General features: G+C 42.3%; 1 protein-coding gene across 1 annotated transcript; it reads left to right on the top strand.

Annotated features, from left to right (window-relative positions):
- Positions 1-1,699: 1,699 nt before the first annotated feature.
- Positions 1,700-23,650, top strand: LOC309569796 (SLAM family member 9-like; the record flags this gene model as incomplete). The annotated part of the gene is made up of 6 exons (XM_082275800.1): positions 1,700-1,767; positions 7,102-7,419; positions 14,651-14,899; positions 17,343-17,450; positions 20,179-20,297; positions 23,582-23,650. The coding sequence occupies exons 1-6, from the start codon at positions 1,707-1,709 to the stop codon at positions 23,648-23,650; spliced, it is 924 nt and encodes a 307-aa protein (XP_082131926.1). The 5' UTR covers positions 1,700-1,706.
- Positions 23,651-24,287: the final 637 nt, after the last annotated feature.

Below are 24,287 nucleotides of genomic sequence, written 5' to 3' on the forward strand. Positions count from 1 at the left end.
AGAGCAGTGGATGGTGTCAGTAGAGCAGTGGATGGTGTCAGTAGGGCAGTGGACGGTGTAAGTAGAGCAGTGGACGGTGTCAGTAGGGCAGTGGATGGTGTCAGTAGAGCAGTGGACGGTGTCAGTAGGGCAGTGGATGGTGTCAGTAGAGCAGTGGATGGTGTCAGTAGAGCAGTGGACAGGGTCAGTAGAGCAGTGGATGGTGTCAGTAGAGCAGTGGATGGTGTCAGTAGAGCAGTGGACGGTGTCAGTAGGGCAGTGGATGGTGTAAGTAGAGCAGTGGACGGTGTCAGTAGGGCAGTGGATGGTGTCAGTAGAGCAGTGGACGGTGTCAGTAGAGCAGTGGATGGTGTCAGTAGAGCAGTGGACGGTGTCAGTAGAGCAGTGGACAGGGTCAGTAGAGCAGTGGACAGGGTCAGTAGAGCAGTGGACGGTGTCAGTAGAGCAGTGGATGGTGTCAGTAGAGCAGTGGACGGTGTCAGTAGGGCAGTGGATGGTGTCAGTAGGGCAGTGGACGGTGTCAGTAGAGCAGTGGATGGTGTCAGTAGAGCAGTGGATGGTGTCAGTAGGGCAGTGGATGGTGTCAGTAGGGCAGTGGATGGTGTCAGTAGGGCAGTGGACGGTGTCAGTGGAGCAGTGGATGGTGTCAGTAGAGTAGTTGATGGTGTCAGTAGAGCAGTGGATGGTGTCAGTAGAGCAGTCGATAGTGTCAGTAGAGCTGGGGTTGCCACCTCATCCCTTTAAACTAGGACATATATTAATTACACAGGTTCATGTAGGGGACTGGGTAGAAGGTCAGTCCATGTAGGGGACTGGGTAGTCTTTGATGCTGTAACATAAAGTGCAACCATATTCACAGCTGGTTCCCCTTCTCCCAACAGAATAGGGAGTTTCCTTTCCTCTTCTATAGAACCGAGGTTCGGGATGGGATCCGAGTTTATACAATTACTGCCAATTTTCCATTGCCTGCTTTCACTTTGAATTATAGCTGGTTGGGGAAGCTGCACTCGGAGTTCAGGCAGACGTCAGGAAGCCGGGCTGAGACTGTGGGATTGAGGCAGGCTGTTTATAAACATCTTACTCCTTAAAGCAATGTTACATTTGTTGTTACATTACATTGTTTATAAACATTACATTATTTATAAACATCTTACTCCTTAACAATGTTACATTTGTTGTTACATTACATTGTTTATAAACATTACATTATTTATAAACATCTTACTCCTTAACAATGTTACATTTGTTGTTACATTACATTGTTTATAAACATTACATTATTTATAAACATCTTACTCCTTAACAATGTTACATTTGTTGTTACATTACATTGTTTATAAACATTAAGTAGCAGAGACTTTATAATGACTAATCATATAATCATCTCAGTCTGACAATGTGGGGAAATCCTAAAACAAGCAAAAGAAACTACAGCTGTAGCAATAAACCAAAGCCCCTGACCTCAAGAGCTGACAGTCTAGGTAAAGAAAGGGGGCGAGGAATAATGAACTAGCTTTAATTTTTTTTTTACACAGGAGGAGCCGCGTCCGAATCGAAACGACGGGACAGACAGCAAATATATCAGACGGACTGAGTCACGATATTACATCCTGTACAGATCTCACACTGACTCAGTCCATCGCTCCGCTTCCTTTTTTATGGGGCGGATTGTTTGTTTGAAATCAAAGTGAATTTTCAACGAGACAATGAAACCAAGAGGTGGACACTTTCTGCTGCTTTGTCTGATGGTTCTTTACAGGACGATCGGTAAGTTTATTCCCATTTTTTATTCGATCTTTTAGAAATTAGATTAGCCTCACTGTACCTTACAATCTGACTGTACAATCTTTGCACAATCAGCATTAGACCTACCAAAATGATGTAATATGAGGACCTATCTAATCTATCTAATCAATTTGTATCCAATCAGGCAGGTTTTTTGCTCTACGTGCTTGTTGGAAGATCTAAAGGAGATCGTTCAATCAGATGGTATTGTGTGTGGTGGGCGTTGCAGCGAAATTTGGTCCAATTCACCAAAGGGTGAAATTAGTTGTTTGTGTGTATCACACAGATCAGAGGCAGCAAAGACTGTAGTACATACCAAACTTGCCACCACCAATCTACGGGGTATTTTCCCAATGGTCCCTGATGGACAAATCCTATTCGGGGTTCCTTGATCTGGGGCCAACTGACCTCCAATCTGATGGTATCTGCATAGTTACATGCCAAACACCACTTGGCAGAGCCATAATCCAAAAGAGAGAGCGGCATTCACGGGTCTTGAAAGGTGAAGGCACAATGAAGGTTTTATTTAAATTTTCCGACAAGGCACAAGCCTGAGGAAGACGAGCTGTGGGCCATGTCGAAACGTCAAAATAAAACCTTCATTGTACCTTCACCTTTCAAGACCTGTGAGTGCCGCTCTCTCTTTTGGATTATATATACATACAGTATATCAGGGTTTCTCAACCAAGGTTCCTCCAGAGGTTGCTAGGAATTCCTCCAGAGGTTGCTATGGGTTCCTCCTGAGGTTGCTAGAGGTTCCTCCAGAGGTTGCTAGGGGTTCCTCCAGAGGTTGCTAGGAATTCCTCCAGAGGTTGCTATGGGTTCCTCCTGAGGTTGCTAGGGGTTCCTCCAGAGATTGCTAGAGGTTCCTCCAGAGGTTGCTAGGGGTTCCTCCATAGGTTGCTAGGGGTTCCTCCAGAGGTTGCTAGGAATTCCTCCAGAGGTTGCTATGGGTTCCTCCTGAGGTTGCTAGGGGTTCCTCCAGAGATTGCTAGAGGTTCCTCCAGAGGTTGCTAGGGGTTCCTCCAGAGGTTGCTAGGGGTTCCTCCAGAGGTTGCTAGGGGTTCCTCCAGAGATTGCGAGGGGTTCCTCCAGAGGTTGCTAGGGGTTCCTCCAGAGGTTGCCAGGGGTTCCTCCAGAGATTGCTAGGGGTTCCTCCAGAGGTTGCCAGGGGTTCCTCCAAAGATTGCTAGGGGCTCCTCCAGAGGTTGCTAGGGGTCCCTCGAGCAATGAGCAATTTCTGCTTTTCAGATAAGTTCCTACTGACACCATTGATCTTTTTAGCTCTCTGTAAAGGGGTAATTCTTCCCAATGACCTCAAGTGTAAGGAGCATTCTTCTCACCGACTATCACTCTAATGTATCCTGAGTTGTAGATATAGTCATTTTATCAGGGGCTCATTGAGACCGGAAAGGTATTTGAAGGGTTCCTCTGTGTTGTAAAGGTTAGGAAAGTTCTGTGATATATATATATATATATATATATATATATATATATATATATATAGTAAAGTATATCTAGAGGCAAACACTGTTGTGTTTTGGATAGAGTGGTGAGGGATTAGAACCCCTGTCAGGTTTCTATAACTGTCTGTGTCCCTGTTAGGTAAATTCACCACCTCGTTTTTGTCCTGGTGACCGAATCAATGAAATTCAACGATTATTGCAGATTTTGAGTTGTCACCAGAAAAGGAATAGAGTGGGAAATGTTACAATGGGTTCATTAGTTCTGATGACTATCAGTGATTATTTTACTTTGGAGGGATTTCCTTTCACTTTCTGTGGTGACCCTCCCTTACTCTATTGAAATGATGCCTCCATTTCTACTGTATTATAAATAAATATATATTGTATATGTAGAATATCAATGAATATGTTGAAATATACATACTGTATATAGATACAGAGATAGATTTTTAGAACATGACTTCTGTCATTCTATAACACTGTTAATGTGATATTTTAGTAACTAGATAGATAGAAACATTTATAGATAATCAATATCTAGATAGATAGATAGATAGATAGATAGATAGATAGATAGATAGATAGATAGATAGATAGATAGATAGATATACTAATATATGATAGCTAGACAAACTTATAGATAATCGATACCTAGATAGATATTAAGACATACTGATATATGATAGATATACAGGTCCCTCTCAAAAAATTAGCATATTGTGATAAAGTTAATTATTTTCTGTAATGTACTGATAAACATTAGACTTTCATATATTTTAGATTCATTACACACAACTGAAGTAGTGCAAGCCTTTTATTGTTTTAATATTGATGATTTTGGCATACAGCTCATGAAAAACCAAAATTCCTATCTCCAAAAAATTTGCATATTTCATCCGACCAATAAAAAAAAAGTGTTTTTAATACAAAAAAAGTCAACCTTCAAATAATTATGTTCAGTTATGCACTCAATACTTGGTCGGGAATCCTTTTGCAGAAATGACTGCTTCAATGCTGCGTGGCATGGAGGCGATCAGCCTGTGGCACTGCTGAGGTGTTATGGAGGCCCAGGATGCTTCGATAGCGGCCTTGAGCTCATCCAGAGTGTTGGGTCTTGCGTCTCTCAACTTTCTCTTCACAACATCACACAGATTCTCTATGGGGTTCAGGTCAGGAGAGTTGGCAGGCCAATTGAGCACAGTAATACCATGGTCAGTAAACCATTTACCAGTGGTTTTGGCACTGTGAGCTGAAAAATGAAATCTTCATCTCCATAAAGCTTTTCAGCAGATGGAAGCATGAAGTGCTCCAAAATCTCCTGATAGCTAGCTGCATTGACCCTGCCCTTGATAAAACACAGTGAACCAACACCAGCAGCTGACATGGCACCCCAGACCATCACTGACTGTGGGTACTTGACACTGGACTTCAGGCATTTTGGCATTTCCCTCTCCCCAGTCTTCCTCCAGACTCTGGCACCTTGATTTCCGAATGACATGCAAAATTTGCTTTCATCCGAAAAAAGTACTTTGGACCACTGAGCAACAGTCCAGTGCTGCTTCTCTGTAGCCCAGGTCAGACGATTCTGCCGCTGTTTCTGGTTCAAAAGTGGCTTGACCTGGGGAATGCGGCACCTCTAGCCCATTTCCTGCACACGCCTGTACACGGTGGCTCTAGATGTTTCTACTCCAGACTCAGTCCACTGCTTCCGCAGGTCCCCCAAGGTCTGGAATCGGTCCTTCTCCACAATCTTCCTCAGGGTCCGGTCACCTCTTCTCGTTGTGCAGCGTTTTCTGCCACACTTTTTCCTTCCCACAGACTTCCCACTGAGGTGCCTTGATACAGCACTCTGGGAACAGCCTATTCGTTCAGAAATTTCTTTCTGTGTCTTACCCTCTTGCTTGAGGGTGTCAATGATGGCCTTCCGGACAGCAGTCAGGTCGGCAGTCTTACCCATGATTGCGGTTTTGAGTAATGAACCAGGCTGGGAGTTTTTAAAAGCCTCAGGAATCTTTTGCAGGTGTTTAGGGAGTTAATTAGTTGATTCAGATGATTAGGTTATTAGCTCGTTTAGAGAACCTTTTCATGATATGCTAATTTTTTGAGATAGGAATTTTGGTTTTTCATGAGCTGTATGCCAAAATCATCAATATTAAAACAATAAAAGGCTTGCACTACTTCAGTTGTGTGTAATGAATCTAAAATATATGAAAGTCTAATGTTTATCAGTACATTACAGAAAATAATGAACTTTATCACAATATGCTAATTTTTTGAGAGGGACCTGTAGATGATAGATAGATAATCAATATCTAGATAAAAATACTGATATATGATAGATAGATAGATAGATAGATAGATAGATAGATAGATAGATAGATAGATAGATAGATAGATAGATAGATAGATAGATAGATAGATAGATAGATAGATAGATAGATATGGGATAGATAGATAGATAGATAGATAGATAGATAGATAGATAGATAGATAGATAGATAGATAGATATATAGATAGAGGATAGATAGATAGATAGATAGATAGATAGATAGATAGATAGATAGATAGATAGATAGATAGATAGATATGGGATAGATAGATAGATAGATAGATAGATAGATAGATAGATAGATAGATAGAGGATAGATAGATAGATAGATAGATAGATAGATAGATAGATAGATAGATAGATAGATAGATAGATAGATAGATATGGGATAGATAGATAGATAGATAGATAGATAGATAGATAGATAGATAGATAGATAGATAGAGGATAGATAGATAGATAGATAGATAGATAGATAGATAGATAGATAGATAGATAGAGGATAGATAGATAGATAGATAGATAGATAGATAGATAGATAGATAGATAGATATGGGATAGATAGATATGGGATAGATAGATAGATAGATAGATATGGGATAGATAGATATGGGATAGATAGATAGATCTCAATCTTGAATAATGACTAGCCTGACACAGACTCCGCCCCCAGCCCATCCTTACCACCATACATTTCCTTTTTGCCCCATACACAACAGAAGGAACCCAAGCCTATAGCATCAGGTCTTATAAAAAATTATAAATAATAAAGTTAGCACAGCGCTTGCATACATAAATGAACTATAAAAAATACACAAATGTGATCCAAAGTTGAAAACAACTATATATAATAGATAAAAGTGTTCAAAGATAAGGTGAGTATCTAAAACAGTGTCCAATAAAGTGGATATTCAATAAATTGTAAAGTGCTCCAGTGCAGATATATAAACACTCGTGCTCCAAGTGGCTGTGACCCCTCCAGGAACCCTACTCACCAGAACATATAGACCCTAACTAGGGTCAAAAACGCCTGTGGATAAAAAAGGTGTTTTTGACCCTAGTTAGGGTCTATATGTTCTGGTGAGTAGGGTTCCTGGAGGGGTCACAGCCACTTGGAGCACGAGTGTTTATATATCTGCACTGGAGCACTTTACAATTTATTGAATATCCACTTTATTGGACACTGTTTTAGATACTCACCTTATCTTTGGACACTTTTATCTATTATATACAGTTGTTTTCAACTTTGGATCACATTTGTGTATTTTTTATAGTTCATTTATGTATGCAAGCGCTGTGCTAACTTTATTATTTGCATTCTTCTAAGTCTTTTACTTGGTGAGCAGCAGCTGCAATATTTGTTTATACACCTATCACTATTTACTTTGAGGGTAGCGTGGGTTTAATTATCTTTTTATATTATTATGGAGTTTCGATGGAGCACTTGGTGTTTTTTTTTTACTGCAGTCATTACCATACCATGGTGGTTACCATATGACTATGTTTTACCCATCCCCTAGGTGTGATATGTGAAGCTCAGAATGAGGAAACGCGGGTTGTAGTTGGCGCGGTGGGAGGCAATGTCACTCTTCAGCTCAACAGGAATGATGTTGAAGACGTCTCCTGGGTCTACGATGGTCATCACAGGATTACCACAATACCAGGAAAACCCATCAACATTCGGGATCCCAACCACAAAGGAAACATGTGGGCCACTGAAGATGCTTCCTTAGTAATAACGAACCTCAGCCTGGAGGATCAAAAAGTCTACAGCGCAAGTCTACAGCTAAAAGCAACAGCGGAGAGCTACGTGATACGCTATGACCTGAGAGTCTACAGTAAGTTTTGGTATAAAGACAAAGAGTTAAGCTGGATACACACTATACAACTTTTGTTGTTCAATTTCCTTTAGATTTACCTTTAACTATGTAGTGTAAGGGTCGGCCTGATGGCATAGAAACTGAAAGTGTTTAGGTGTGACCTCGTATTATATGGTAAATCTAAAGGAAAATAAATCTAAAGAACATTGTATAGTGTGTATCCAGCCTAAGAGAAAGAGAGAGGGACAGAGAGATGGCCGCCTTGTAAGTGCAGTTGGGCATTAGCTCCATTTCTTAGAGTGATCCGTGTCATTTGCTGGAAACGAGATTTATTTTTATATTTGACCTTTTTTCTATTAAACCCTCCTAACCCCTCCAATAAACCCTCCTAACTCCTCCTATTATACCCTCCTAACTCCTCCTATTAAACCCTCCTAACTCCTCCTATTATACCCTCCTAACTCCTCCTATTATACCCTCCTAACTCCTCCTATTAAACCCTCCTAACTCCTCCCATTATACCCTCCTAACTCCTCCTATTAAATCCTCCTAACTCCTCCTATTAAAACCTCCTAACCCCTCCTATTAAAGGCTCCTAACTTCTCCTATTAAACCCTCCTAACCCCTCCAATAAACCCTCCTAACTCCTCCTATTAAACCCTCCTAACTCCTCCTATTAAACCCTCCTAAGTCCTCCTATTAAAGGCTCCTAACTCCTCCTATTAAATCCTCCTAACTCCTCCTATTAAACTCTCCCAACTCCTCCTATTAAATCCTCCTAACTCCTCCTATTAAATCCTCCTAACTCCTCCTATTAAACCCTCCTAAGTCCTCCTATTAAACCCTCCTAACTCCTCCTATTAAACCCTCCTAAGTCCTCCTATTAAACCCTCCTAAGTCCTCCTATTAAACCCTCCTAAGTCCTCCTATTAAACCTTTCTAACTCCTCCTATTAAACCCTCCTAACTCCTCCTATTAAACCCTCCTAACTCCTCCTAATAAACCCTCCTAACTCCTCCTATTAAACCCTCCTAACTCCTCCTATTAAACCCTCCTAACTCCTCCCATTATACCCTCCTAACTCCTCCTATTAAACTCTCCTAACTCCTCCTAATAAACCCTCCTAACTCCTCCTAATAAACCCTCCTAACTCCTCCTATTAAACCCTCCTAACTCCTCCTATTAAACCCTCCTAACTCCTCCTATTAAACCCTCCTAGCTCCTCCTATTAAACCCTCCTAACTCCTCCTATTAAACCCTCCTAACTCCTCCTATTAAAGCCTACTATCTCCTCTTATTAAACCCTCCTAACTTCTATTAAACCCCCCTAGCTCCTCCTATTAAATCCTCCTAACTCCTCCTATTAAATCCTCCTAACTCCTCCTATTAAACCCTCCTAACTCCTCCTAATAAAGCCTCCTAACTCCTCCTATTAAACCCTCCTAACTCCTCCTATTAAACCCCCCTAACTCCTCCTATTAAACCCTCCTAACTCCTCCTATTAAACCCTCCTAACTCCTCCTATTAAACCCTCCTATCTCCTCATATTAAACCCTCCTAAGTCCTCCTATTAAACCCTCCTAAGTCCTCCTATTAAACCTTTCTAACTCCTCCTATTAAACCCTCCTAACTCCTCCTATTAAAGCCTCCTAACTCCTCCTATTAAAGCCTCCTAACTCCTCCTATTAAACCCTCCTAACTCCTCCTATTAAACCCTCCTAACTCCTCCTATTAAACCCTCCTAACTCCTCCTATTAAAACCTCCTATCTCCTCTTATTAAACTCTCCTAACTCCTCCTATTAAACCCTCCTAACTCCTCCTGTTAAAACCTCCTATCTCCTCTTATTAAACCCTCCTAACTCCTCCTATTAAAGCCTCCTAACTCCTCCTATTAAAGCCTCCTAACTCCTCCTATTAAAGCCTCCTATCTCCTCTTATTAAACCCTCCTAACTTCTATTAAACCCTCCTAACTCCTCCTATTAAACCCTCCTAACTCCTCTTATTAAACCCTCCTAACTCCTCTTATTAAACTCTCCTAACTCCTCCTATTAAACCCCCTAACTCCTCCTATTAAACCCTCCTAACTCCTCCTATTAACCCCTCCTAACTCCTCCTATTAAACCCCCCTAACTCCTCATATTAACCCCTCCTAACTACTCCTATTAAACCCTCCTAACTCCTCCTATTAAAGTCTCCTAACTCCTCCTATTAACCCCTCCTAACTCCTCCTATTAAACCCCCCTAACTCCTCATATTAAACCCTCCTAACTCCTCCTATTAAACCCTCCTAAGTCCTCCATCTTGGTGGTGTTGTTGTAATGAGTAGTCCTCAAATAATGTAAGATTTTTCCAGCGAATGACAAACTAAATATTTTCTTTGGTTAACCATAGATAGGAGAGGGATCCTCCATGGTTGGCTACTATTATATTGACAAATTAAAAAAATAAAAAATTGTAGCCTGCCAAATGTGCTTGTTGCACCCACAATTGTATCATGCTATTCAGAACTATATAAAAAAAAAAAAAGACAAATAAAAAAAAAAAATGTTATACATATAAATGAAGTAAAACATTTTGTAGAGTACAAAGGTCATTCACCTTGCCCTCAAAGGAGCTTACAATCTAAAGTTTCAACTGTAGACATACAAGCTCAAGTACATATACCAAAGGGAACAAACTTAAGTAGCAGCAATCTGTATATTCCATGTACATAAAGTCCCGGGGGGGGGGGGGGGGGGAATTTTACCTAGAGTTCCAATTCTGTGGGATAAGAGAGAGACAGAGAGAAAAAGAGATCTAGGGATAAAATACGATAGATAGAGAGAGAGAGATAAATAGATAGATTTAAAGCTGGATGATAGACCGATGGATAGACAGATGAATGGATAATAGATACATGGACAGATAGACATACAGATAGATAGATAAAAAATAGATGACAGATAGATAGATAAGCATACAGGTGATAGATAGATAGATAGATAGATAGATAGATAGATAGATAGATAGATAGATAGATAGATAGATAGATAGATAGATAGATAGATAGATAGATAGATAGATAGACAGATAGACAGATAGACAGATAGACAGATAGATAGATAGATAGATAGATAGATAGATAGATAGATAGATAGATAGATAGATAGATAGATAGATAGATAGATAGATAGATAGATAGATAGATAGGGGATAGATGGATATGGGATAGATAGATAGATAGATAGATAGATAGATAGATAGATAGATAGATAGATAGATAGATAGATAGATAGATAGATAGATAAACATACAGGTAATAATAGATAGATAGACAGACAGACAGACAGACAGACAGACAGATGGTTAGATGGAAAGATGGATGGGGGGGGGGGGAATTTTACCTAGAGATCCAATTCTGTGGGATAAGAGAGAGACAGAGAGAAAAAGAGATCTAGGGATAAAATACGATAGATAGAGAGAGAGAGAGAGAGAGATAAATAGATAGATTTAAAGCTGGATGATAGACCGATGGATAGACAGATGAATGGATAGGTGGTTAGATGGAAAGATGGATAGATACAGTTATGGATAATAGATACATGGACAGATAGACATACAGATAGATAGATAGAAAATAGATGACAGAGAGATAGATAAGCATACAGGAGATAGATAGATAGATAGATAGATAGATAGATAGATAGATAGATAGATAGATAGATAGATAGATAGATAGATAGATAGATAGATAGATGGATATGGGATAGATAGATAGATAGATAGATAGATAGATAGATAGATAGATAGATAGATAGATAGATAGATAGATAGATAGATAGACAGATAGATATGGGATAGATAGATAGATAGATAGATAGATAGATAGATAGATAGATAGATAGATAGATAGATAGATAGATAGATAGATAGATAGATAGATAAACATACAGGTAATAGATAGATAAACAGACAGTTAATAATAGATCGATAGACAGACAGACAGACAGATGGTTAGATGGAAAGATGGATGGATACATTTATGGATAATAGATACATGGACAGAGACATACAGATAGATAAAAAAATGGATGACAGAAAGATAGATAGATAGATAGATAGATAGATAGATAGATAGATAGATAGATAGATAGATAGATAGATAGATAGATAGATAAAGACAGGCCACTGCTCTGACTCATTCACTAATAGATATTAGATTTTTGTTTTTAACAAAGCAGATAAGGAGAGCCTGAAAATATATGACAATGAGGTTTTAGCTCCACCTGCTGGCTGAAAATTGGAAAACAAGCTATACATATCTATGAAAAAAAAACATATTTTTTTGTGACCACAAAAATAAATGAAAAAAATGAAAATTGAAGATTTTTATGTATTTATTTTTTTGGTCTCGATTACAATAAATAAGATATATACACAGACCACTATACATTCCCTATAACTAGATATACAGTGACAATTATCTGTCTGGTCTCTCTCAGTGTAAAGTAAGAAGGAGAACACAATGACAATAAAGCGTGGGGCAGGAAATCACACATCATATCTCATCAAACTAACTATAAAAGAGGAAGACTGTCTCACATAAAGAAAGGGAAGAAACATGTTGCAGTGTCATAGTTACAAAGTGTTACCTAATCTAACATGTCCAGGTTTATTGAATGTACAGTGCAAGGAGCAAAGTGCAAGAGCTCATGTCAACCAATCAGAGCAGTACAGGATGGATGAGGATTGCTCCTAGCTCTTTGTATGTGTGTCATTCATGGTTATTCTATTCTTTCCTTTTTAGATAGAGCCTTTTTTTATTTTTTTTATTGTTATGAGAACTTTATTTTTTATTTTTAATGTACTAGGTATTTGCTAACACAGCACGGGGGTGGGGTGTGTGGGGGGGGGGAAGGGTTGGGGGGGGAGGAGCAGTTTGGCATATTCTACAATGACAGATTGGGGACATTAGACCTCAGTGGGATAAGGATATTTATTTTTTCAACTCCATTGGGGATATTTCCCTCCCGTTCCAGAAACAGTGGTCAGAAGAACAGGAAACCAAGAAAAATCTACCAACGGGGTCCCAGACAATTATTTTAAAAACCTGACAGGGGTTCTAAACCTTCCCCCTAGCTAAAGCTGGGCATACGTGGATGGAATTTTGGGTGATCCCTGCTGAACTGGGCGAAATTTGATCAGTAGGTTGTCCTGTTGGCACCGCCCAACTTAACAAGGTTTGATCTGAAAATCGAGTCAGGCTGAAAATTCTTGGCCAAACAGCAACTGCAGCCAATATGATGCAGGCGCTGTTTGGGTATTCTGCCAGCTGTCAGAATGCAATAGCAGGCAGGTGTGATTGGGGTAGGGGTATGGGGGAATCAAGTGAGGTTGAGTGAAATTTTAATATGCATTACTAGAGAATTATAGAGAAACTGAACTCTGGAAGATGTACCCAAAAAAGGGCAGGCAAAGGACAAGTCACCAGTAATTCCTGTGGTCTCCCGTAGCTGATCTTTCCTCATTACTGACTTATCATCCCTTGTTCTACACTGTGTCTCGGTTTGGAGGCAGCCATCTTGGTAGAGGCAGGGCTTTGCCTCCTCATATCAAACCCTCCAGCAAGGAGAAGATTGAGCAGAACTGAATGAGAAAGATCAAGGAGAACGATCGCCACTTCTTCTGAGACTAGAAGTCTGTAGCTCAGATCTCATACTATTAACATAGATACTGAAATTCGGGTGCCGGCATCCATAGAGCTCATCCAAGCCCAATATGTAATGTTGAGGTGGGAAGACTCCGCACCTCAATCAGCCCATATGTTAAGTAAGGATCCAGAATGGCCTCCAAGGCCACTACCACTGATGCATTTGGCTCTGCCCACAAGGCTTAGTCATAGACCTCTATGACTAAGCCCTGTGGGTGGGACGAAATGCATTGGGAGGAGCCGAGGCTTCATCTTTACTTAAAATAGCTACCAAAACCCTAGGGAGCATCCGTAGAGCTCATCCAAGCCCAATACGTAAGGTTGACGTGGGAAGTTGCCGCACTTCATATGTTACTCAGCCAATATGTTAAGTGAAGATCAAGAATGGCCTCAGCTCCTTCCAGGCCACTACCACTGATGCATTTGGCTTTGCCCACAGGGCTTAGTCATAGACCTCTATGACTAAGCCCTGTGGGTGGGACGAAATGCATTGGGAGGAGCCGAGGCTTCATCTTTACTTAAAATAGCTACCAAAACCCTAGTTAGCATCCGTAGAGCTCATCCAAGCCCAATACGTAAGGTTGACGTGGGAAGTTGCCGCACTTCATATGTTACTCAGTCCATATGTTAAGTGAAGTTAAAGATTGGCTCCTTCCAGGCCACTACCACTGACGCATTTCGCTCAGCCCACAGGGCTTAGTCATAGACCTCTATGGCTATGCCCTGTGGGTGGGACAAAATGCATTGGGGAGACAGAGGCTGAGGCCATTCTCCATCTTCACACAACGTAGCTACTAAAATCCAGGTGGGCGTCCATAGAGCTCATCCAAGCCTAATATGTAATGTTGAGGTGGGAAAACGCTGAACTCCAATCATCTTATATATTAAGTGAAAATCAAGAACGGCCATAGCCTTGGATCCTCCCAGGACACTGCCTCTGATACATTTCGCTCTGCCCACAGTACTTAGCCTTAGAGTCATAGACCTCTATGATGAAGCCCTTTGGATGAAAGGAAATGAGCTGGAGGTGGCCTAGGAGGAGTTGAGGCCGTCCTCGATCTTGACTTAACATATAAGCTGATTGGAGTGCCGCATCTTCCCACCTCAACATTAAATAATTTACATGTTTGGAATAAAACACTATTTTGGACTCTAATACCCTATTTTGGTCAGCTCAACGGCCAACACTTAGGTATTAGCGATACATTGTAAGCCATTCCAGAGCTCTGATGAGAATATAAAATGGACGCCTTCTCGGGGACTCCCTGAATGAGAGGGTTTTACAAATAAAGGTGCATCAAGACAACTTAGAGGTCAACTAGGGTTCTCTTAATATCATGTATCCAATGGACTACTAATTTTTTCAGTAGACCGCAAAACTCACAACCCTTCATCAATAGCGGCACAAAGTTGGTTACCATCCATGGGGAAGGTTGGTTACCATCCATGGGGAAGGACGATGACCATCCTCCAAGAACTGATGGAACACCTTAATAAAAACAAGACTTGTACATCGGTTTGGAATATTTGTTCAAATGTTTCTTCTGGTTTCCTACAGAGATATTATCAACAGAAGACATCCACTTAGAGGGCAACATCACCAACTCCGAGCCTTGTAGCGTTTTAATGACTTGTGTGGTGAAGGAACCCAACGTGACTGTGACCTGGAGTAACGGCAGTGCCCTAAACATTACTCATAACCTCCTGAACATAGAATATGTTAATTCGAGCCTCAACATCACCTGTACCGCCAAGAACCCCGTCAGTAACATCTCCAAGACTATGAAACCTTCGGAGATCTGTAGAGGTAACTGAATAGCAAACACGTCTCATCTACATGGAGAGGGATTTTGGCTTTTTTGTGTTCTGGATCAACAATAGAGACAAGTGGTCTCCAAGCTGTGGCCTGTGGGACAGATGCAGCCCTTTGCCTGCTTTTATCTGGCCCTTGGGGAACCAATTTCATCCACTATTACCAACAACGGGACATAAATCCCCCCATTGACACCAATGAAGGTGTAGAATTCCTCCCAATGACACCAAAGATGTGGCCAATTGACACCAATGATGGGGCACAGTCCCTTCCAATGACACCAGCAATGGGGGGGGGGGGGGGCTATTGTTCCCAATGGCACCAACAATGGGGCCCTATCCCTCCCAATGACACCAAAAGATGAAGCACAATTCCTCCCAATTTCAACAAAAAATGGGGCCCATTGACAATAATGATGAGGCACAGTTCCTTCCAATGACACCAATGGTGGGGCACTATTCCTCGCACTGAAACCAATGATGGGGCACTATTCCTCCCACTGATACCAATGATGGGACACTATTCCTCCCACTGACACCAATGATGGGGCACTATTCCTCCCACTGATACCAATGATGGGGCACTATTCCTATCACTGACACCAATGATGAGGCACTATTCCTTGCACTGATACCAATAATGGGGCACTATTCCTCCAACTGACACCAATGATGGGACACTATTCCTCCCACTGATACCAATGATGGGGCACTATTCCTTCCACTGACGACAATGATGGGGTACTATTCCTTCCACTGACACCAATGATGGGGCACTATTCCTCCAACTGATACCAATGATGGGGCACTATTCCTCCAACTGACACCAATGATGGGGTACTATTCCTCCCACTGATACCAATGATGGGCACTATTCCTCCCACTGACTCCAATGATGGGGCACTATTCCTTCCACTGACTCCAATGATGGGGCACTATTCCTCCCACTGATACCAATGATGGGACACTATTCCTTCCACTGACACCAATGATGGGACACTATTCCTTCCACTGACACCAATGATGGGGCACTATTCCTCCCACTGATACCAATGATGGGACACTATTCCTCCCACTGATACCAATGATGGGACACTATTCCTCCCACTGACACCAATGATGGGACACTATTCCTTCCACTGACACCAATGATGGGACACTATTCCTTCCACTGACACCAATGATGGGGCACTATTCCTCCCACTGATACCAATGATGGGACATTATTCCTCCCAGTGATACCAATGATGGGGCACTATTCATCCCACTGATACCAATGATGGGACACTATTCCTCCCACTGACACCAATGATGGGGCACTATTCCTCCTACTGACACCAATGACAGGACACTATTCCTCCCACTGACACCAATGATGGGACACTATTCCTCCCACTGACACCAATGATGGGGCACTATTCCTCCTACTGACACCAATGACAGGACACTATTCCTCCCACTGACACCAATGATGGGACACTTTTCCTCCCACTGACACCAAAGATGTAGCATTGTTTATTCCCACTGATGTTGGGACCTTTTCTACTTCCAATGGCCACAACCTGGCCCTCATTGAGTCTGAAGGGGAGAAAACTGGTCCTTTGTTTAGAAATTTTTTTTACTAGTAATGGCGGCGATCTGCGATTTTTAGCGGGACTGCGACATTGCGGCGGACAGATTGGACCCCTTAACTGACATTTTTGACACTTTTGGGGGGACAAGTGACATTACTTCAGTAATCAGTGCTAAAAAATATGGACTGTCACTGTACTAATGACACTGGCAGGGAAGGGGTTATCACCAGGGGCTATCAAATGGTTAAATGTATGTCTAGGGGGTGTTTTCTAACTGTGAGAGGGTCGGCCTTATGGAATCAACCTGTGTTCCTAAATAGGATCTGTGTTGATTGCTAAGAGAACAACGATCTCCTGAGTTTACAACAGCAGACCGGCGTTACCTCTTCACGGGGAGCGATCGCGGCCGCCAGCCCCAGGAATCAGCTCCCTCTCTGGTGAATGGGCGCGCGCACGCGCCCCCAGGATCGCTCCAGGTACAGCAATTCGCGGGAACCTGGGGCCGTATATCTGCGGTGGCTGGTCGGCAAGTGGTTAATAGATGGTTCAAGGGAAATAAATATTTACTGTGATGGTCATCGCCATCTAGTGGCCGTTATATGGTATTTTCATGAACCACTATTTTGTAATGAATGAATTACGTTCGACCTGGAGAGAAAATAGTCTAATAACATTTGATTTTGCGCCCATTTGTATGGAAGAAATGGACATGCAGTTTATAGAGGTGATGTAAAGACAGACATTTTTCTTCTACAAGTAACTGAAACATGTTTTGGGTAGACAGAAAACTGCATTCATTATTATTCAACTTTGAAATTTGAAGGAATGATTAAATATTTTTTTTTTTTTTGGTATTTGTTTCAGAAAAGACGGCCGGCAAGGAAAGGAATATACGGCTGGGGGTCATTCTTGGCATTGTCCTTGCTGTCGCTGCTGGCGTCGCTTGTTTTATATACAGGATAGTAACAAAAAGTAATTGTTTATTGTATTCTAAATTATCCATTATCCAGCTGAGCAATGAAAATGGTGAACAGCCTCCTTAGGAAGGGTCGAAAAAAAAGAGCATCTATAGTAGGGATAAGGTGAGGGAGGGGTTAACCTTGATTAGCCTTCCAAAGGGGCAGAAGAATTTGAGTGTTTCTGACCCCCCCCCCCCCCAAAGAAAATTAATTTAACATTTACCTCCTGTGGTGTGATGAACAGGACCACATTTCACCGACCTAGACCACCATTGCTAATCCATCTTCTCCCAGTCCTTGTATAGTGGGAAGGGGAGCTTTGTATCCACTCAGAGACATCCTTGGAAAATAATGGGGTGACCATTTCTTATGGAGTTATGTCTCCTCATAATGGGCACAGCAGGTGTACAGACCCAGAACTCAGCACAGGGATTGTGGGAACCTCTCATAATGGGCACAGCAGGTGTACAGACCCGGGAACTCAGCACAGGGATGGTGGGAACCCCTCATAATGGGCACAGCAGGTGTACAGACCTGGGAACTCAGCACATGGATGGTGGGAACCCCTCATAATGGGCACAGCAGGTGTACAGACCCGGGAACTCAGCACAGGGATGGTGGGAACCCCTCATAATGGGCACAGCAGGTGTACAGACCTGGGAACTCAGCACAGGGATGGAGGGAACCCCTCATAATGGGCACAGCAGGTGTACAGACCTGGGAACTCAGCACAGGGATGGTGGGAACCCCTCATAATGGGCACAGCAGGTGTACAGAGCTGGGAACTCAGCACAGGGATGGTGGGGACCCCTCATAATGGGCATAGCTGGTGTACAGACCCGGGAACTCAGCACAGGGATGGTGGGAACCCCTCATAATGAGCACAGCATGTGTACAGACACGGGAACTCAGCACAGGGATGGTGGGAACCCCTCATAATGGGCACATAAGGTGTACAGACCCGGGAACCCAGCACAGGGATGGTGGGAACTCCTCATAATGGGCACAGCAGGTGTACAGACCCGGGAACTCAGCACAGGGATGGTGGGAACCCCTCATAATGGGCACAGTAGGTGTACAGCACAATGATCTCACCAATTGCACCCCCAAAAGAGATTAAAGGAAACTGTTGGGAGTACCACTACCCAATACTGAAATATCAGATTAATATGGAGAAAAAAAAGAGTTAAAAACAGTTAATGTGGTAGCAATGATTAAATCTAAAGAATCAGGTAATGGATGGAACTAATGCCCCGATTAGTCCACAGCCTGGATTTATGACCAAAGATAATACTCCTTTTTTTTTAAGCCTGTAGTAGTTAAAATTCACCACAAGATGGCACCATTGGTTTATTACATAGAAAAGAAATGGCCCTTACATCTCATGTCAAACCTGCACCTTTCTCACCCTTGAAGTAATATTATACAGGATTTACATAGTGCCTGCAGTTTCCAGACTCAGGAGACCCTGGCTTAAAATATACCTACAGTTCACAGTACATTAACACAATCAGTAAGTATATATATATATATATATATATATATATATATATATATACACACACACACACACATACAGGGCTTTTTTTTCTAAGAGAATAAGTGCAGGAACTCCCTCTTTTGGAGTCACCCCTTGTCCCCGTCCCTACCTACCTCTGAGAACAGTTCCTTGGTTTCACTCCCTACCCACCCCCCAGTACTGCCCCTTTAAGAGCATACAGAACCAAATAACATTAGTGGTGCTGAGTATCAGATCCCCCCCCCAAAACAGACAGCATTAATAGACCCTCCAGCAGCCAGCTGCAGAGACTGCTTCCCCAACAGTATATCCCTCCCAGCAACATAAGATCTACCCCAGCAAAAGTGGACCACCCCCCCCCTCACAACAACAATAGACCCCAGCAGCATCATCAGATCCCCCCACGGACAGCATCAATAGACCCTCCAGCAGCCAGCTGCATAGACTGCTTCCTCAAAAGTATATCCCTCCCAGCAACATAAGATCTACCCCAGCAACAGTGGGTCCCCCACCACCAACAATAGACCCCCACCCCCTGCAAAACTAGATCCCTACCAGAGACAATATATCCCCCCAGCAGCAGCAATAGACCTCCCCAGCACCAATAAACCCTCCTGCAGAAATAGATCCCCTCCAGCAACAATAGATCCCCCAGCAGCCAGCATCAATAGACTCCTTGCCATAACACATATTCACAGTGCTGGAGGTGCCAGAACTGCGTTCCCGCTGAAAAAAAGCCCTGTGTGTGTGTGTGTGTATATATATATATATATATATATATATATATATATATATATATATATATAGTGGTGCCAAAAAATATAGAAAGCAAGCAATTAAAATTTACATATTTTATTTAGTACATGGTTAAAAATCAAATAGTTAAAAAGGAAATATTCACACATGCCAATTAGACTATCACAGCTGTATATTGCAGAAGTATTGTCTTATCCCGACATGTTTCGCCCAAGTTGGCTTCTTCAGGGGATTTGAGGACCACCACTAGTCAATGGACTATAACAAAGCAAAGACATATCTGCAGCATAATCAGTTATTATATACAACATAATGTGGTACATATCAATACAATCTATACATAATCTATACATATCTATACAATCTATACATAATCAATACATATCTATACAATAATATATATTTTTACATTTTTTTTTGCATTTGTTCTAATTAATTCTGTTCCAACCATTCCACGCTTACCCAGGAAACCTCGACAGAGATCCTCCTACACCGCACAGTGAGCCCACACCTAATGGGGAGGAGAGTGCCTTGTGTCTGCAGGAGGTACAAAAGGAGCGAACTAGGATAGACAATACATTAGAGGTAAGTATTGCATATATCTTGGGCATATATATTATATATCCAACAGTTGTCTGGTTAGCCTTATAAAGTTACACACATGTGTATACTTGGCAATGGATTTAGCGTGAGATAAATTTATGACGACTGCCAACAGCAAAAATAGCCAAACTGTGATAGGGAAGAAAAGGAGGAAATAATAATAATAGTAAATAAATATAAATGACTGTCCTGTTAACTGGGTAATGTGAATATATATATAGTGCATATACGGTGCATACATACATACATACATACAGTGCTTACATTATACATACATTGCATACATACATATAGTGCATACAGTATCTCACAAAAGTGAGTACACCCCTAACATTTTTGTAAATATTTTATTCTATCTTTTCATGTGACAACACTGAAGAAATGAGATTTTGCTACAATGTAAAGTAGTGAGTGTACAGCTTGTATAACAGTGTAAATTTACTGTCCCCTCAAAATAACTCAACACACAGCCATTAATGTCTAAGACCCCGTTCACACTGGGGCTACCTGTCAGGCGACCTGGTCGCCTGACAGGTCGCCGTAGGTCGCCTGCCATAGAAAAGCTGTGGACCCGTTCTAATAGGATCCACACAAGTCGCTCCGACTTAGAAAAAGGGTGCGGAGCTTCTTTGGGGCGACCTGGAGCGACCTGCATTGACTTCAATGGTATGAAGTCCGTGCCGGCCGCTCCGAGGTCGCGTGCGAGCTGCGCACCGCAACCTGTGAGGTCGCCCCGGCAAGTAGCGTCGCCCCAGTGTGAACAGGGTCTGAACCTCTGGCAACAAAAGTGAGTACACCCCTAAGTGGTCTCAGGTGTGAACGGGGAGCAGGTGTGTTAAATTTGGTGTTATCGCTCTCATTCTCTCATACTGGTCACTGGAAGTTCAACATGGCACCTCATGGCAAAGAACTCTCTGAGATTCTGGAAAAAGAATTGTTGCTCTACATCATGGGTGTCCAACCTTTTGGTTTCTCTGGGCCATATTGAGTGTAGAGAAATTTTCTCGGGCCGCATATAAAATATATACTATAGTTAAAGTATATAAGTAATAAAACGCTGCTGCGCCCTTCCCGTGCTGCCCCCCCAGCACTAATTTAACACAACTAGTGGATGATCCCCTCCGAGGCAGCCTCTGCCTACAGTTAGTTGGAAACCTCTGTGGCCGTACCCCCGACTCGACTTCCTTCCTCCCCAGCAAAAAAAAAAATTGTCAGGGGGCAGTGAGCCGCATTGCCTGTGGTTCCGGGCCGCATGTTGGACATGCCTGCTCTACATAAAGATGGCCTAGGCTATAAGAAGATTGCCAAGACCCTGAAACTGAGCTACAGCACGGTGGCCAAGACCATACAGCGGTTTAACAGGACAGGTTCCACTCAGAACAGACCTCACCATGGTCCACTAAAGAAGTTGAGTGCACGTGCTCAGCGTCATATCCTGAGGTTGTCTTTGGGAAATAGACGTATGAGTGCTGCCAGCATTGCTGCAGAGGTTGAAGGGGTGGGGGGTCAGCCTGTCAGTGCTCAGACCATACGCCGCACACTGCATCAAACTGGTCTGCATGGCTGTCATCCCAGAAGGAAGCCTCTTCTAAAGATGATGCACAAGAAAGCCTGCAAACAGTTTGCTGAAGACAAGCAGACTAAGGACATGGATTACTGGAACCATCTCCTGTGCTCTGATGAGACCAAGATAAACTTATTTGGTTCAGATGGTGTCAAGCGTGTGTGGGGGCAACCAGGTGAGGAGTACAAAGACAAGTGTGTCTTGCCTACAGTCAGGCATGGTGGTGGGAGTGTCATGGTCTGGGGCTGCATGAGTGCTGCCGGCACTGGGGGGCTACAGTTCATTGAGGGAACCATGAATGCCAACATGTACTGTGACATACTGAAGCAGAGCATGATCCCCTCCCTTCAGAGACTGGGCCGCAGGGCAGTATTCCAACATAACGACCCCAAACACCTCCAAGATGACCACTGCCTTGCTAAAGAAGCTGAGGGTAAAGGTGATGGACTGGCCAAGCATGTCTCCAGACCTAAACCCTATTGATCATCTATGGGACATCCTCAAACGGAAGGTGGACGAGCGCAAGGTCTCTAACATCCACCAGCTCCGTGATGTCATCATGGAGGAGGGGAAGAGGACTCCAGTGACAACCTGTGAAGCTCTGGTGAACTCCATGCCCAAGAGGGTTAAGGCAGTGCTGGAAAATAATGGCGGCCACACAGAATATTGACACTTTGGGCCCAACTTGGACATTGTCACTTAGGGGTGTACTGACTTTTGTTGCCAGTGGTTTAGACATTAATGGCTGTGTGTTGAGTTATTTTGAGGGGACAGTAAATTTACACTGTTATACAAGCTGTACACTCACTACTTTACATTGTAGCAAAGTGTCATTTCTTCAGTGTTGTCACATGAAAAGATAGAATAAAATATTTACATAAATGTGAGGGGTGTACTAACTTTTGGGAGATACTGTGCATATATTCTATTATTTTCTTATCGAATTACAGAAGATGGTTATATTCTGTTTTTAGTCCATTCTTTTATTATCTATTCTATTTTGTTCTGTTTTATATTTATTATTATTATTTATGTTTTATTATATTCTACTCTTAGCCCCCATTCACATAGAGGCGACCTGGTCGCCTCACAGGTCGCCGTAGGTCGCCTTCCATAGGGAAGCTGTGGACCCGTTCTAATAGGAGCGACACAAGTCGCTCCGACTTAGAAAAAGGGTCCGGAGCTTCTTTGGGGCGACCAGGAGGCGACCGCCATAGACTTCAATGTTATGAAGTCCGTGGCGGCCGCTCCGAGGTCGCGGCGCGTTGCTCGCACCGCGATCTCCGAGGTCGCCACCCGAAGTCGGATCGCCCCTATGTGAACGGGGGCTTATTTTCTGTTATTTTCTTTTTTATTCTGTTATATTTTTTTCTATTCTTTCCTTTATCTTCCTATCTATTTTATTTTGTTTGGAAATTGGAAAACAATTTGAAAACCTTTCGAATTCGAAAAACTTATTTCGAAAAGAATTAAAAAAATATTTGAATTCGGAAAATTTGAATCGCTTAGAATACAAATAAACGAAACGAATTCCGAAAACGAATCAAACGGATTAAACCATTTCCTCCTGTGGATGAAATAGAACATTCGATTTTGCACCCTTCGCACCTGTAGTATCACTGGATGCAATTTTTAGAATTGTAATAAAGACACTCCATAGATTTTTGTGCATGGAATAAACTATCTTATTATTTTCTCATAGGATGAAGAAGTGACGCCTGTTGGGGGTTTCCACCCAGCGGCTCAGGAAGAGTCCAGTGTTCCCAGTTGACCGATGTTAAAGTGGAACTCCAGCTGGACAGCTAAATACAATGTTAGAATATATGTCTGTGAACTAGGTTGCCCATCAAAATATGTAAAACTCTGTTCAGCCAGTCTTATGATTTACACAGCTCTGTTGCTCTATATCAGGGACCCTCAAACTACGGCCCTCCAGCTGTTGCAGAACTACACATCCCATGAGGCATTGTAAAACTCTGATATTCATAGACGTGACTAGGCATGATGGGAATTGTAGTTCCTGAACAACTGGAGGGCCATAGTTTGAAGACCCCTGCTCTATATACTAGCATTCAAAGCTCCCCCCGACTATTCCATTCAAGGAGCAAGTGGATATTCCTGGTACTTTCTGGTGACAAGCTCTCTTTTCTTCCATAATGCAGTGCTGGTTGTCTTAAGTAGCCAATTGCTGGATCCCAATGCGATCACACGAGGATCGGTAGAGAGGGCGGAGTCCCGTGTATGTTCACAATCTCACTGGCCAATCCTCAGGACAGCCCGGGATCATTGAGGGTAGATTCACACTGTTGTGGTACGTTGCGGTAAAGCATCTTGTTCACTTTAAATGGGCCGCCTTCATAGGGTAATGTAGATTTTAACAGCTCTGCTTATTGTCAGGGGTGAATTTT

The sequence above is a fragment of the Pelophylax lessonae genome, assembly GCF_965119305.1.
Source record: "Pelophylax lessonae genome assembly, chromosome: 13".
Lineage (NCBI taxonomy): Eukaryota > Metazoa > Chordata > Amphibia > Anura > Ranidae > Pelophylax > Pelophylax lessonae.